The 16877-nt window shown below is 43.1% G+C and overlaps 1 protein-coding gene across 1 annotated transcript in view; it reads left to right on the forward strand.

The window, feature by feature from the left end:
- Nucleotides 1–16358, forward strand: part of ACTN2 (actinin alpha 2) — a 68065-nt gene extending 51707 nt beyond the window's left edge. The window contains exons 13-21 of the mRNA XM_057736226.1: nt 2069–2177; nt 3560–3700; nt 5157–5339; nt 7918–8052; nt 9012–9191; nt 9835–9981; nt 11565–11630; nt 12543–12701; nt 14224–16358. Of these exons, the coding sequence (XP_057592209.1) occupies nt 2069–2177; nt 3560–3700; nt 5157–5339; nt 7918–8052; nt 9012–9191; nt 9835–9981; nt 11565–11630; nt 12543–12701; nt 14224–14382 (1279 nt within the window). The 3' untranslated portion in view covers nt 14383–16358. The remainder of the gene's footprint in view (nt 1–2068; nt 2178–3559; nt 3701–5156; nt 5340–7917; nt 8053–9011; nt 9192–9834; nt 9982–11564; nt 11631–12542; nt 12702–14223) is intronic.
- Nucleotides 16359–16877: the final 519 nt, after the last annotated feature.

The raw sequence follows: 16877 nt of genomic DNA on the forward strand, positions 1-16877 counted from the left end.
TCCCTACTTCTCTGTCCCTCGTAATAACCACTGATATATCTGCACAATTTTTAGAGCGCATCACATGATGATACAATTAATAATAAATGTTATTATGATAACGTTACATTTTAAGACTCCTGTGTTCCTCCCTTTCGACTGGAGCAAACTCCTTAATTAACAGAGATGGCGTCTTTTAACAGTATCTTCTTAAGCGTCTTTTAACAGTATCTTCTTAAGCAGCCTTGCGCAAGTATATTCTTCATTATTTATGGCCTTCATATGCAATTTGTTCACTGTATTTGTGGCCCCACTGTTATCTTATTTCTCTTACGCTTCTCGAATGTAGGCTGTTTGGCTGGCTGTTCACAGTTACAAATAAAAAAGGGGGGAAAGCTCAGGCAATGTAATATCATAGCTCCCATAAGTAATTTGGAATGGTTTTAAGTGCTTCCCATTAAATTTAAGTAATACTTTTATATTATTATTATTATTCCTGGTATCCCCAATGCGTATTTCTTTACACAGTCGAGAGGAACCGCAGAATTTAAACCTGTGCTCATCTTACTATTATTAGTCTCTCTTTCCTTTTTACCTTTTCTAAAATAACGAATGTGTTTGTGCAGTTCTCAAAGTGCCAAAAAAAATTGTATGCACAACTATGCAAACCCTAAGTCCTTGAAAGCAGGTATGTGTAGAGCTAATACATATGAATTAAAAGAGGAACACGCACCCTAAAGATAACCCCAGAGGGATATGTGTTGATGTCTCCATTGTGGAGCAGGAGAAGGTTCCTAGGTTTCTGTTTTTTGAGACCTTTCTGCTCTTCAGCAGTTGCATTTTGAAGAGCCGTAACCTTCTCACTTTGTATTCAAGGCTGTGCACATTGCTGGTGTGTTTTGGTTGGTTTTGGTTTTCTGGTTATAATAATAAGCATAGAATCTCAGTCCATCTCTGTGAAGTGTGTATGTGTATGTAGAAAGCTGCTCTTAAGAACTGGACAGACTTTCATTGGGTGACAGGGAGCTTCTTACCCACTGAAAGGACACTCAGATCACAACCGTACGCATCTCTTTTATTCACTAACGTTCAATAAGGACAAGCTAGGACCATTTAAGAGAAAAAACAAGTAATAAACAACTATTGCCTTAATTTAGAGTTGAAACAAGAGGTAAACTTAAGCTTCAGAGAAATGGATTTGGTTGGATAGGAGGGAATTCCCTGAAAACCTCACCTTGGACCATTTTTGAAGAAGTCTCCTGAAGGTGTCTTTAAACCTCCCTGCATCTTGCTTTCATCTTAACTAAAAGGGTGATTACATTTTGTCCAGGATTCAAATTTTTTTATCTGCAGAGATACTAGGTTAACCTTATAGTCGAGAATTTGCTTGAATGGTAAGTTCACATTATTTCACATCACAAAGATCCCGTTGGGGATGTACAGACAGGGCTGGTGGTGAAGAGGAACCATGGAGTGAGAAATCATTTTGTTCCTGCTGTCACACAAATGGCATAAGACTAGTCGGAATCTTTTGTCAGAAGAGGAAGGACTCTGTCCTGCCGGGCTCAGAGTCCCAGAGCCCCTCCTGGACATGGGGCTCCATCCAGCCCTGTGCCCTTTGAGAGCAGCCAAGGACACAATGGGGTGCAAGCTGATCCCTCCCTCCCGCCCTCCCCTGTGACTCATTTGATGTTCCCGTCACTGTGGCTTCAGCACGGCCCCCGGGACTGTCCTCCAGGTCAGATACTTGGCTTCATTTACAGGTACATCACCACTTAAAAATAATGCACTCCGGGGGCCTGGCCAAGAAAACACAGGGAGAATAAAGTTAGCCAGAGGCATCAAGAAGACGGCATTTCTCCCTATTTAGAAATCTGTTGACCAGCAAGAGTTTTCCTAATTCTTCTCGTGATGTATCAAGGAATAGCCATCATGTTTGCAATGGTTTCGCTGAACAAAAGCCTGAAATACCCTGCCAGTTCTCCATCAGATATATATTTTTTTAAATTATTGTCTGTTTATTTTGAGCCCATGTCCACTTTTCTCCATGTCATCTGGGAAAGTCAATCTTTATTTTCCTTCCCAACAGTGAACTGGACTATCACGATGCTGTGAATGTCAACGATCGGTGCCAGAAAATCTGTGACCAGTGGGACAGGCTGGGGACACTCACTCAGAAGAGGAGAGAGGCCCTGGAGGTGCGTCTCCAAGCCACCTGCTGGCACGAAATCTTCTAATAGAGGCTGTTTCAATAAGTCACTGTTACTTTCTGGTTTTCTGTGGCACGGTGTGTATAAATCGAAACAGATTATCTGGTGAAAGGAGCATCTACAGAGAACATGGAAAGTAGGAGAAAGAGGGAAATGGAAAGTTGACAATTTTGTACTGTAATTTATCCATACAGCAGTGATGCGTACTTTTGACTTAAAAAAAAACAACCAAAAATCCAGTAGTAATGAGATAACAGTATAAACTCATTTTGTGTGAAGTAGTAATGGCAGTGAATTTCCCAAAGTCCTCGTTTGAGAGTAAATTGAGCTGTGACCGAGTCAGGCAATCAGAGGAACGAACATTGAGATGTGCGAAGGGAAAATGGCAACACACGTTGAGGTGGGGAAAAATGGGTATGAAACAGAATCAGGGTGAATTTGGCTGTGTTCAACTATAAGAGTTGGAGAAAGAGCAGTTAAGTGTCTGGTTCTTAGCTGAACCTAATCATCTCTCACCATAGAAGACCCAGACAACGTGAAGGAAAGAAGCAGTTAGCAGTTTTCTGAGTCTTTGTACCCTGACCCCGATGAAACTTCTAACACAGGTGATATCAAGCTCCCTGGGTGCCAGCCAGCTATTAACACATCCACCTAAAGAAAAATGTTGAGAGAAAGGGAAGACCAGGCGTGTAACAGAGACAGCTCAAATACTTTAGAACAGGAGGAAAAATGAATCTAACTATGGAAGACTTCTAGATACCAGGCACTTCCCTGCTGGCTCCCATCCTGTCTGCCATAGGAGATGTGCACAGCATCATGCTTGGGGGCTTGAAGACTTGTGCTTTTATATGCCCAAAAAGGCAAAGAGGGCCTCTGCATGAAATCCTGGATGAGGATTTAAGAACATGAAACTGTAGTTCCTTCTGTCTTCTCTAGGTAGGCAACTTTTGGGAAAGGCACCCTGTTGATTATAAAATGAGGACGCCACCCTGAATTTTCTGTGAACCAGCATGTTAGGGTATCAGGTCCTGTAACTCCTGAAGTACTGCTTCAGCTGAAAGCAAGTTCCTATGTACCCTATAGGCGTGGAGTCTCAGTTTTCAAAAGAGTAGCGTGTATTTTAAATACTTTCAGAACAACGTGACTCTGGATGTCATTAAATCCATCTGTGATTCAGAAGACACTTCGGAGACCTGCAGGGCTCAGTCTAACCATTTGAACACTAGTTAATCTTTTGTATACACACGCTAATGATGAGAGGGTTGTGAGGAACAAACTGTCAGATAATCGTCTGTTGGTCTGGAGTGCATCTTTCAGAGGATTTTTCATGATTTAATCTGTGACGACACTTGCTTCTGTTTTATCTTCAGAGAACTGAGAAATTGCTGGAAACCATCGATCAGCTTCACCTGGAGTTTGCCAAGAGAGCTGCTCCCTTCAACAACTGGATGGAAGGAGCCATGGAGGATCTCCAAGACATGTTCATCGTCCACAGTATTGAGGAAATCCAGGTACTGAGCCCAGCTCTGTGCTCTCCCTGTACCAGAAATGAGTGGTAATTTCAAAAACTTAAGAGTTATCCTTTTTGTTTTGTTTCATTTTTTAATTAAGAAAAATGTGGCTAGAAAACCCAAAGTACCCTTTGACCTTTAGCTTAAAAATACGTATTCTACTCTGTTGCAACTAAATCAACGTCAGCCAGATAACAGTGAATACATCTGAAAAGGTCTGTTCTTGAACACAGAATGAGAAATCATATGAGTAAAACAGACCTATATGCTCTTGGATTAAGTCACAGCAAGTTATGAGTTTATTGGCTGCTGAGTTAACTACTTTGCAGATGTTCGCATATTACTGTTCATTAAATTAATCTATAGTTTTGTCAGATCCTAAAGCATAAAAAAACACAAGTCCGCACCTTCTGCCTCCCACAATCCAAAAGGTTCTGCTTTTGATTTCCTTCTGGGGCTTCAGAGTTGTCAATAAGACCTCTAAGTGATCGTGTTAGGGAGGAGAGCTCCTCTCAGGACCTGATTTATTTAGAGACCATTGTGTAGTGAATTTGATATGTCATGGAATACAAAGAGAAAATACGTTTAGATTCTTTTTTCTGTAAAATAGGTAGCTCATCGAAAAGAATCCAAATATAAAAGAAATACTGAAGGTTGGGGTTTGAACCCACATCTCCCTGCCAAGGAGCATTCTAGAAGGGTTTGCACTGGGGGGTAAAGCGAAAGAAATTACTTTGTTGCACATGACCTTTGTCTTCTAGGCTGGCAACCTAAAGCCATGTATTTTTGGAATAAGTGAGACGTGTAAGTGTGCCTTGGAAGCCATGCTTCATGCATGAAGTAGTTTCTTTGTTTAGTGAAAGGTGTGCTGGCAGCTGACCCATTGCAGCACCTGAAATGAGTGTTTGCCCTGGAAGATGGTCCACATGGCACCTCCGTAAGGGGCTTCTGTTTTACACTTTAGGGTCCAAGGATAGGGTTGTTAAGTGGAGGTTTTATAAAGCCTAAGGGGAAGGAGTTGGTTTGTGTGGCCTTTTTTGGGGGGAGGAGGGGGATGTACTTTCTGGTGGTCTTCCGTTATCAAGGCAGCAAATGTGAGGTTCTTTTCTTGGGCTAAAGGTAAACCTGGTCCAGCTAAGTTAAGTCTGTGTATCCGTGGCGAGTAAGCTAGGAATCCTACGTGATGAAATCAAACATGATTTTTTTAAAAGAGAAAATTATTTTTTGAAGACCTTGGATTCCTAGCCACCAGTGAGTCATCAGGAGATCCTGTTTTCCATTTTCAAGGAACTTGACTTTTGTGCACCAGATAGCTTTTCTAAGACATCCAGAATTTGTCTTCTACCGGCGATTCCTGCAGTTATCAAGTCACTGATACGCGTGCCGAAGGGAACAGCAAGCCTGTACAGTTCACACGGAAGTAAGCCGGGTTTTCTCCGCTCTGTCTCTGGCTTAGAGCTTGATCACTGCCCACGAGCAGTTCAAGGCCACGCTGCCCGAGGCGGATGGTGAGCGGCAGTCCATCCTGGCCATCCACAACGAGGTGGAGAAGGTGATCCAGAGCTACAGCATCAGGATCAGCTCCAGCAACCCCTACAGCACTGTCACCGTGGACGAGATCCGCTCCAAGTGGGACAAGGTGGGTGGCTGAGGGGCAGGGGTGGGGTGAGGCGGACGTTCTTGAAGCCCGGGTGGAGGGAAGAGGTAAACCCCTGGGAGGGTTAGAGTGACTGCTTCAGACATTTCACAGATGCAGTAAGAGATACAGTGGGGCGTATTAAAAGTTTTAAGAGTTTATTAGAGCAAAAATTAGTTCGAATCAGGCTGCATCCAATCTAGCAGACAGAAAGGAGCCCCAAGGAGCTGTACAAAATGGAAGACTTTTATAGGCAGAAGGGAGTAGGAACAGGAAGTTGTCTGGCCAAAAAAACCAGATTGGTTATCGCAAAGTTGCTTCCCTTTAGGGCAGGGGTCTACCCGGCAGATGGTCTCACTAGTGCTGATCAGATGATTCCTGATTGACTAGTTTCAGATTCCATTTCTGGGAGGCGGAAACTGTACTAAAGTTAAGTCTGGGTCTGGTAGTGTGGGACTTAGCGTAAGCAACTCTATTTTGGGCCTGTTGTCTTGTTTTTAACAGATGAAATTTGTTATACTTAAATACCATTCAGCAGCGTCTGCGATTTGTAAGGAAAGAAAGTAGAAATGATTTTCCTTAAGAGAAATCTTATCAATGTTGGCAAACTCAGTACAGGTTTTGGTACTAATACCATAGGGAAACTTCTTAAATCCCCAACTGAAAATTTGGTGGAATCACTTTTTTGGGTTTTTGGTTTTGGTTTTTGATGTGGACCATTTTTAAAGTCTTTATTGAATGTGTTACAGTATTGCTTCTGTTTTACATTTTGGTTTTTTGGCCATGAGGCATGTGGGATCTTAGCTCCCCAACCAGGGATCGAACCCACACCCCCTGCATTGGATGGCAAAGTCTTAACCACTGGACCACCAGGGAAGTCCCTGGTGGAATCAGTTTGCTGCTAGTACTTCATTAAAGAATTTTTAGAATATAGGATAGACATGTCCCAAGTGTTTGTGAATTTTAAATGTGGGGAAATTACTCAGAAAACTTTATCTGGGGAACCAAAGGACTTCCTGCTAAGTTACTGCCTCGTATATTTTGGGAACCTGTACAGATTTAATTATAGTCCAGTGGGATCTTTTGAGCCTTTTTTGTCTCATTCTTAAGAAAGATTTATTTTCATGGTTTAGATTGGGGCATGGGCATCTTAGTATGCTACTACAGAGTCTTTAAGGAAGAAGTCCACCAGGTGGATTTGAGGTGGCTTGCTATAAAAACACACAAGCAAAAATTGTTTAGTTATAAAGAATACAAAAGAGGAAAAAACCCAAACAAACTAGGTATGGGAAAGAGAGTGTTCATCTCAGAGACAGTAGTTAGCTATTGTGTTTGACCTTAATTAGCTCTGGTCTTCTGACAGCCAGAGTGAAAAGGGAAACGTGTTGAGCTAGGTAGTTTCCTTGAAAAAAAAAAAAAAAAGGAAATAATATAATTTCTTAAAGTGAGACAAACTTTTCTCCTGTCACTGTTATAAAGCAAAATTTGCCAGAAGGAGTTTTGTAAAGGGGACATTGAATAACGTCTCTAGCAACAGTTTTGCAGACACAAAAAAGGCTTCTGAAGTAGCTCTTTTGTCTGTGGCTTCAAAGAGAACTGAGGCATAGCATTAAAATGTAAATCACAGGGTACAAATGGAACAGAAAAGATGTCGGCCAGGTGCGATGCTTTCCTGCGGTCCAACTTTATATAGGACTGAGCTTCTGAATCTGGCAGGGATTCTCAACTTTTTTGTGTCTTGGATCCTCTTGGTAGTCCAGGCAAGCCCATGGATCCCTTCTGATGATAATATGTGTAAATTCTCTAAAAAATTTAAGGTTACAAAGGAAATAAATTACATTAAAAATAGTTATTAAAGTATATTATATATATATGCATAATGGTATCTTTGCTGTACACCTGAAATTAACACAACATTGTAAATCAACTATACTTCATTAAAAAACAAATTAAAAAAAAAGGTGCAAAATATATATATATTTAAAGTTGGGATATAGTAATGTATGTGCTAGCACATTTTAAACCAAGATCTAGTAGCATGTCTAATAACTGTGCATAGTGATGAGTGTACGTGATATTTTGAGAGGCAGGCAGTAACTAATGTACATGAGAATGTCTGTGATTTCTATTGTGATAAAGTCACAGTGGATTTGGTGCCTACATTCTTAATCAAAGGAAATGCTTACTTTCCATTAGAGATGGTGAAAATAAAGATGTCCGTTTTCCCTCATTCAAGTTCACAAATCCTCTGCACTCTGGACCCAGCCCCCCCAGGGTTAGTGCTACAGGCCGAGAGCCCCTGGCTGGAGGAACGGTCAGTGTTCCTTGTGCAGACTTAGCCAGTCTTTCAGCAGGCACTTGCGGCACTGGGTGGCAGTCAAGGCTAGACTGAGCTCTCCCTTTAGTCCCTGAAGTAGGGGCTTCCCCGCTGCCCTGCCTCTCCCCACCTCCCCTCCCCCCGCCCCCTCCCCTCCCCCTCCCTCTGCTCCCACCCCTGCCCTTCAGCCACCACCACATATCCTGGTCACGCCTCTTGGACCACAGCTGGCCTCTGACGCCTGTTGCCCTTGAACCCTGGCAGGTGAAGCAGCTCGTGCCCATCCGGGACCAGTCGCTGCAGGAGGAGCTGGCCCGCCAGCACGCCAACGAGCGTCTGCGGCGCCAGTTCGCCGCACAGGCCAATGCCATCGGGCCCTGGATCCAGAACAAGATGGAGGTGGGTCGGTGCCCTTCAGAGAGAGCTTGTCACAGCCTCCAAATCGGTCCCTGAACCGACACAACCACCCCTCTCCACTCAGTGCCGTGAGAGCACCGTCCAGGCCACCCTGGGCCTGACTCTTGGTGGCCCCTAGGCTCTTGCAGCCTGTGTGCCCGTGAGCCTCTGTGCAGGGCTGGGGGCGGGGGCGGTGACAAGGCTGTTCTTGCTGCCATCCATTCATTCTGTCATTAAAACTGGTGACGGGGCTCTTTCTCAGTTTTCAGCCTCTGCAGGACCTAGATTTTTAAACCATCCGTCCCTAAGGAGGATGTGTGAAGAATCACAAAAACTTGGCATTTTCAGAACATTTAAGGAAAAGCAATCTTTGAATGACACAGATTTCTAGGTCCATTTTATCACGAAGAACAGCCAAGAGACATTTACTGGTCTACTTATTTTTCTCCCAGCATCCCTTTCGGTGATACAATGTTAACTTTTTTCTTAAAGAGGAGGACATCTTAAAATCTAGGAAATTCTTTTGACGGGTGATGAAGCATCCAGTGGTCTGAGAGTTCCCTGGAAGCTGCACTCATGCAGACCATCCCCCAGCCTCCTCCAGAAGGGGCAGCTCCAACCCAGGGAGGCTTCTGTCTTCACTGGAAGAGGCTGAAACGGTTCCTTCCTTACCCACCCATCTTGCTTTGCTTTTATGGATCTTGGTTTTTTTGTTTGTTGGTTTTTTGGTTTCTTTTTCTTTCTTTCTTTCTTTTTTTTCCTTCTCTAGACAGACTAGAACTAGAGCTTGTTTCATGCTGTGGTACTGCCCTGTTTCCCACTTTATCAGAAAAATCAAGTGTGTCTGGCTGCCACCTAATGCCAGCCTAGCATCGGAAGCAGCATCAGGAAGGCTGATGCCCACATAGTTACCTGAGAGGCCGGCTCACCTTGTCTGCCTCCCCTGTTCTTGCCTCCACCAGGAGATTGCCCGGAGCTCCATCCAGATCACGGGAGCCCTGGAGGACCAGATGAATCAGCTGAAGCAGTACGAGCACAACATCATTAACTACAAGAACAACATCGACAAGCTGGAAGGCGACCACCAGCTCATCCAGGAGGCCCTGGTCTTCGACAACAAGCACACTAATTACACCATGGAGGTACGGCCGCCGCACGGGCACGCACTGCCCTGGTTTCTGGTTGTGACCTTTTCCCCTTCTCAGGGTGTTTTCCTCCCACGTTGGTCTTCATCTGTTCCTGTTTCATTCTCTGAGTATGAGAGTGAGCGGTCATTAAACCTTTCCTGTTACTGTGTGTGAAAGAGCTTTGCGAACTAGATCAAGCGCTGTATATTATATATTTTGTCTTCCAAGTGCCAGTTGTCACTGTTACAACCCTGGTTCCCCCTTCTGGGTACTTCCCACTGCAGAAGCTCCCCCAAAGTGGAGAAGTAGAATTAAGTGGCTTAGCTCAGGCTGCAGAGCACGGCCCAGGCCGCCTTTCCTTCCTCCACGTTCCCTCGTACCCCTGCTTCCTCCAGACCCCTCTCCTCCACCTGCAAGACCTCTGAGCCCATTAAGGGGGCAGAAGAGATAATGAACAAGCCAGGAAAACATGAAATCAATATCAGGAGGAAGAAGTATGGCTGCCCTTAAGTGAAATAAACAAGCTGGTAATTTTTTTAAAAAAGCGCAGGGAAGCCCTACTCTCCCTTTGCGTGGACTCTCGTGTTACGAGCGTGAGGGGGCAACACTGCCCTGCTGGGAGGCCCGGGAGCTGATCATGTCCTGTCTTCCTCGGCAGCACATCCGTGTGGGCTGGGAGCTACTGCTCACCACCATCGCCAGAACCATCAACGAGGTGGAGACCCAGATCCTGACGCGAGACGCCAAGGGCATCACCCAGGAGCAGATGAATGAGTTCAGAGCCTCCTTCAACCACTTCGACAGGGTACCTCACTCCCTTGTACTCATCTGAAAGGCAACCCTTGAGACATCAAAAGATGTATTTGAAATAATAGTCATGCTACTATTTTAAGTCTTAATGTCCTTATAAAGCTTATGGGGAAACCGGATGATGAAGGCTAGAGGAAAAGAGCCACTGAAATGAAGCGTGCTAAGCTCTGATGTCGATCCAGGGGACACCAGGTCTAGGTTTGCGGGCTGTTTTATACAGATCACTTAACGAATGCCTTTGTAGTTGGGAGCAGTGCTGGGTTTGTTCTAAGGGAAAGTGTTTCCTTAGCAAAATGTGGTTTTGGGATTTAGGTCATTTTCTAAGGACTTACATACAAAGCTCTAATGAACGTTTCCTAATTAACCATTTAGGTGACGCACCTGATGAAAATTAGCCTACTCTTTTGCCGTAAAATTTAATTTCCTTTTTTAATTAACAAAATCAGTTCATGGAATGTTGAAGGAAAACACACCAACAAAATGGTGATCGTATAAAAAGTTAAGTGCCACTCTTCAAATATTATCTAGCATTTTGATTTGAATACGATTGAGCAAAACCAGCGCTTCACAAGAAAACGCCCGGTTTGCTTATCATCTAGTTAAAAGTGACTCCTAAGGCCACATTCTGTTTGTTAAAAGATCCCTAACGAAGTATATTTCATTACTTTGCCCGGGGGACCCTGTTTATGATTTACAAATATCAGTTAAATGGTTCTTAAAATGCCTCTGCACTACCCCAGCCATATGCAGGCCTCCTGGAGAGTTCAGAAAGTAGACTTCTCATCAGGGAGCGGAGGCATAGAGAATTATACGCAGAGGTGGACATTAAGTTAGCTTGGCCTCAGCACAACTACTGTGCAGAACATGCTGTAACACTGACCTGACTTCCTTCGGGTCAAGTCCTTTTCCTCCTGTGGGTGGGAACCGATCAGTGTCCCTACAGACATCATCTGGGCTTGTTCGAGGACAGCTCCCACGCGTCTGGGCCCCCTCGTAGGAAGAAAAACACCACATTTATTTGAATCTAGGATAAGGAGACTGTCTTTCGCAACTAAAGTCCAAAAGCACACAATGCAGAACCTGCCAAGTTTAGAAGTTTCCATTAAGGATTCTGTGTCTTGGCGGGACGTGGGCCTGAGAGTGGCTGTGGGGTAACTTTCCAGTGTGAGTCCTTGCCATTCTGTCACCTTCGGGGGAATGTTACAGGTGAGAACTGCCTGGGCCGTGGGGGCGTGAGGGTTTCTCGGAACACGCCCGCTGTGCTCGGCCGTCGGTGGCTGGCAGCGGGCAGCTCCCGACAAGGCCATTTTCACTGGCGCTGGGTAGTCCCTCCTGCTTTCTTGAACGTGTGGTCTCCTGTCATATTTGACTGCTGTTTACCCTCCCTTCCCCCTTTTCCCTTTCTAAGAAATAATTTTCTAATGTCCTTGTGTTGGGTCTGTCCTCTAAGTCAGGGGTGACCTTTACAGATTCTCTGGCAGGTCTCAGAGTGTGCCTTCTCTTGCTGGGCTTTGTCCCCTGGTCAGGTAGAGCTGTTTATTCCTCGAACTCTCGGCTTCTTTGTGTCTGTGTTGGCAGAGGAAGAACGGCCTGATGGACCACGAGGACTTCAGGGCCTGCCTGATCTCCATGGGTTACGACCTGGTAAGGCAGAAGCTGAGCTTCCACTACGATGCGATATTCTGTTGAGCTTTGATGCGTATTATGGGAGACAACTGCCTTCAGCTGTGGCCGTGCCTCTGGGATTGGTTGATTTACATCGTCTAGGGTAACATTTTTTGCAGGTTTGCCTGGCGCCATATAAAAATAACGTCACAGAACCAGAACTTATATTTTCATTCAGTCATTGGTCAGCTGGGTTTTTCTCCTAGTGAAGGAAGAGGATGTAAACTTTCCTGATGATTTTTAATCAGCTTTAATTGAGAGAGAATTCACATACCGCACCATTCACCCATTGAAAGGATACACTTCAGTGGCTTTTCCTGCTGATCTTTAAAGTGCTTTCTCCTCTGGTATTTTAGAAGATAAAACGTTTTTAGTAATAAATCAGCCGAGAAATCTGACATTTCCCTGTGGGCTGTGGGGGTGCCCATATACCCTCACTTCTCTGTTACCCGCTAATGTGTAATGTTGAACACGAGCTGCTCTGGTGCCTCTCAGAACCATCAAATAAGCATCATGAGAACCGTCCTCTGACCTGCCTTCTCTTTAGTAGTAGTATTCTTCTCGGCTGTGGTCTGAGAAAAGGCCTACCCCTCTTTGAATTCCTCTTCTGTAATTATATTAAATCCCAAAGGCAACATGGGTCAGAGAGAGGAGGGAATTCTGACTTTCAGGACCTTCTGGGTTGACGCTACAGCAACGTTTAAGATCACTTGATGGCAGTAAACTTAAGTCACTGGTAAGGGGAATCTGTTCCAAAAATAGAAGGGAAATCAGGGACTATTCACGTTTTCAAGCAAAAAGCAACTTGCGTGCCAACAGGTAAAAGCGGGAGAAGGGCACGGTTAGGAGTTGTGGATGTTGAAGCACACGTCTCTTTACACCCGTGCCCAGGGTGAAGCTGAGTTTGCGCGCATCATGACCCTGGTGGACCCCAACGCCCAGGGCACCGTCACCTTCCAGTCCTTCATCGACTTCATGACCAGAGAGACGGCCGACACGGACACAGCGGAGCAGGTCATCGCCTCCTTCCGCATCCTGGCTTCTGACAAGGTCTGCATGCACGCCTTCTCTCCTGCTTCTGCCACAGGCCACTGCTTTGTTCTACTAAAAAAGGAAACAGTGTCACAGATAAGAACCATTTTGATACTATTGCATTTGCGCCACATCAGCACTGAATTCAGAAAGCAGTAAACCTAACAGCAGAAAGCAGTAAACCTAACAGCGGTGTACGCATTTGTGCTTGGTCTTTAAGGGGAGTTTTATAGAAGGAACCAAGAGTATGTATTTTGCAGTTTTTTGTGTATTTTTCTGGTCCAACCCTACTTTATATTCTGGGTTGGTAGATAAGACTCTGAAAGAAGAAACCACTCAATTCAGAAGTTGTAAAACTGGGAACCTTCTCTCAAGGACCAGTGACCCTGACTCTGTGCCCAGCCCCTGGAGCAAAGTTAAAGAGAACCATTCAGTCATTTTAAAAACTGGCAAGTTTTTCATTTCATGTAGCCTAGAAATTAAGTTGGAGTTTAATTGCAAGTTCAGAATTTTCAAATCTCAATATGTTTTTATATTTCAAGGCAATATAAAAATATCTCAGTATGTATAAATTCAATTTGGGATATGATTCCTTTACCCTGGGTTCTAGCTGAGAGCGAAAGGAAGTTAGGATTCTAAAACATCAGCTCGGCCATGTTTATTACCTTAAAAAAACCTTATCAGACAAGATAAACTATCTTTAAAATAATCACGTTTGTTTTAAAATGAATCCTTTATCATGGGGACAGGGGTGGAGGGGAGAAAATCCAACTGATGTGGGAGATAAGAAACCGAGGCTTATCTAACCCCCCAAAAACCCTACTATAAATTACAATATGATATTTGCTCTTTATTTAGCTTGACGAGCCAGTCTGTTTTATGAGAATTATCCTATTTCCTCTTGGACATATGACATTCAAAAGAAAAAAAAAAAAAGACACCACTGTTCAATGTCAGTTTTGTTTTGTTTTAGGAAGAGGTTTTCTCCAGTGGCAACATGCCTCTAGTTTTTTAATAAACTGTATAGGAAAGTGACTCCATTTTCTAAAAGCATGTATCACATATATTTAAAAAAAACAAATTGATTATTTTAAGTGAAATATTCCTACGTTTTCATCAGTGTATGATGTAAACCAGCCTTCCCTTTATCTTTCGGGTATGAAATTTACATCATAGTATTTTTCATCTGCATTATGTTTGAGAAGTACTGATGGTACTGCTCCCTTTGCCTTTATGAAACATTAAATTTCCTGCTGGCCAGAAGAGGAGTTACAAATAAAACTCAGCCTTTTGTTGGTTGTCTGGTACTGTGCCCATTAGACTCCCTGCCTTTAGTCCTTTTTTTTTGTAAATTTTTTTTTATTGGAGTATATACAGTTGATTAACAATGCTGTGTTAATTTCAGGTGTACAGCAAGGTGGTTCCGTTAGTCCTTTTTTAAGCGTACACAAATGCAAGCCGTGGATAAGTATTTAAACCACTTCTGTCTCCAGTGTTTTCTGCAGTTGATGTTGCAAACACGCGTGTGCTTCTTTTCCAGCCATACATCCTGGCGGAGGAGCTGCGTCGCGAGCTGCCCCCTGACCAAGCCCAGTACTGCATCAAGAGGATGCCGGCCTACTCGGGCCCAGGCAGCGTGCCAGGTGCCCTGGATTATGCCGCCTTCTCCTCCGCGCTCTACGGGGAGAGCGATCTGTGAGGCCGGGGTTCTGTAATCACTGGTCCCATCAGAATGCAATAAAAGCTGAAGTCCCAGTTTGTTTCTTGGAAACTTTGACAAGCTTTATTCAGTTAAGAGAGAGGAAACTTTTTTTTCCCAGCTCAACTATTGCCAGCAATGTGATGTGGCTGAAGTTAAGTTTTTCCAGTAGGTGACATAGTGTGCTTCACGAATAGGTTTCTTAATTTCTGAGTTTTTAGCTAAATGCAATGAAATATCAGGGGTTTTGTTGGTTTCTTTGATAAAACAAACCAAATGACTTGAATAATGTGATATTAGGAAGACCTAAGGACAGAGGAAACAGAATGGGAAAATTCCAAAATACCCAAGATTCAAGGCCAGAAAAATAATAGTAAATGTTTGATATTTTTAAAAATATTCTTCATATATATAATATGCTTATATGGTTATCTCTAGGGGAATATATTTAGGATACTGGTGTTTTACTTTCTTGCTTATCCAAAGATTAGCTATATTTAAGATAAATGGTACTGTCACCTCTTTAGCTAAATTTAATATTGTGAGATGGAACTTCCAGGAAATAGAGACAGACTACCCAAAAGATCTTTAGTGCTTAAAACATTTTAGATAGAGATTATAGCCAGCTCTTCACTATTTAGGACTGTGTAGTCTAATTAGTGGGTTTCAATGCCTTACTCATCCTCCAAAGTAGGGACCTCAGGAAACATTGAAGTCAGTTTAACTGCCAGGGTGGAAGATGGAATCACTAGGTAAAATGAGTTTTTTAGGATTATTTATTGATTCCAAGTTTCTATGCTTTTTCTAGAGCTCGTTAGTATGTTGGGTTCTCAAGAGATGAATGTATATAAGTGCTCTGTTTTAAACAAACAAGTGTCTACAGCAACAGTTCATAACAGCGACAAGTCAAAAACCGGTACCTTTATAAGCTCTCCAGGCAGAACTTCTCCTTTATGCCTTCACTGTTATGATCTGGTAAAAAAGAAGGTGTTAGGAGAGAAGAGTTAGTAGGAAAGGACTAGTTCTCCACAACAGGAGAGGTAAGTTCTTTCACTCTAGAACTTTTACATACTTCAGTGAATTCGTTTCGTGTAGTGGGAGTTGCTAGACGTTTCTGCCAGCGCTTGGTGCGTGTTCCTGCTGTGATTGGATGGTGCATCCTAACACATCCTGAGTCTGGTTCTGTCCACATGGAAGCCCCATGCAGAGGACGCCACTGGCTCCCACCATCAGCTAGATCTGTCATTTATTTTCCTGCTCTTGCTACCGTATGCTGTACCTCCCCTGTTTTTCCATCTTGTTGACAGCTTGTGGAGAATAAAGCAGGAATTCTTTTTACGTCTGAGTCCTTAATCATCAGGACATGAATCATAAACGAAAACAGTTGTAAACAGCAATTAAAGTGTTTCTAGACAAGCAGTAATGTGCCTGTTACCTACAGTCTATTTTCTCAGATTTTTGTAGATTTCCACCAGTAGTTGGAATGTGATATTTTCCATTTATGACTGTCCGGTAACTTAATACTTTTACACAATTGGCCCATTTAGAACTTTCAAGCTTTATAAATTTCATTTAGTTTGCTTCATTTTATTTAGTTGATAGTTTACAAATTCCTGAAATAGCTAAGTGCTTGAGTTCAGTGCCAAACACTTTTGGGATGGTGTTTAGATGAACTGTGACTCCTTACTTTACTTCAAGCAGGTGCTATATTCCAGCCATAACCATTAAAAAAAAATGGGAAGTTGTTCTGCCTTTGAGGCTACTAGGGGGATTTGTGGTGTTTTAGAATAGGTACAGGTAGTTCATCTACCTAAAATTTTAATTTCTTTTCAACATTCAGGCAAGAGAATGGATCAGTACTATCTGATAAGTGAAAAAAGGAAATAAGCATGTAATAAACATGTTCATACTCTTATTTTAGAAGTTATTTTTATTTCTGAAGCTGAATTATTGATTAAACTCAATTTGTAAAAGAAGAGGAATCCCTGGTTTTTATTATTTCAAAGAGTAACTAGTTTCTTTGGTTAACCACAAACTTTCCTCACTTAAAATCTCCATCATCTTTAAAAACTCTCATTTGGTTTAGTATTTGCCTCTCTTAAATTGTTAGGGACTGGGGACTTCCCTGGTGGTTAAGAATCCTCCTGTCAATGCAGGTTTGATCACTGGGCCGGGAAGATCCCACATGCCGTGGAGCAGCTAAGCCCATGCACCACAAGTACTGAGCCCATGTGCCACAACTACTGAAGCCCACATGCCTAGAGCCCGTGCTCACCACAACTAGAGAAAGCCTACACGCAGCAACAAAGACCCAATGCAGCCAAAAGTAAATTTAAAAAATAAAAATTAAAAAATATATTAACAAAAATTATTGGAGACTGGCTTGTTGGGTGGAGGGTAAATTTGAGATGAGACATTAAGGTGGACTCAGTTGGAGGCAGCGATGAATGGATTAGGAAGATGAATGGATTAGGAAGAAATTTTTACCGGGAGAT

Source organism: Hippopotamus amphibius, chromosome 5 (assembly GCF_030028045.1).
Source record: "Hippopotamus amphibius kiboko isolate mHipAmp2 chromosome 5, mHipAmp2.hap2, whole genome shotgun sequence".
Lineage (NCBI taxonomy): Eukaryota > Metazoa > Chordata > Mammalia > Artiodactyla > Hippopotamidae > Hippopotamus > Hippopotamus amphibius.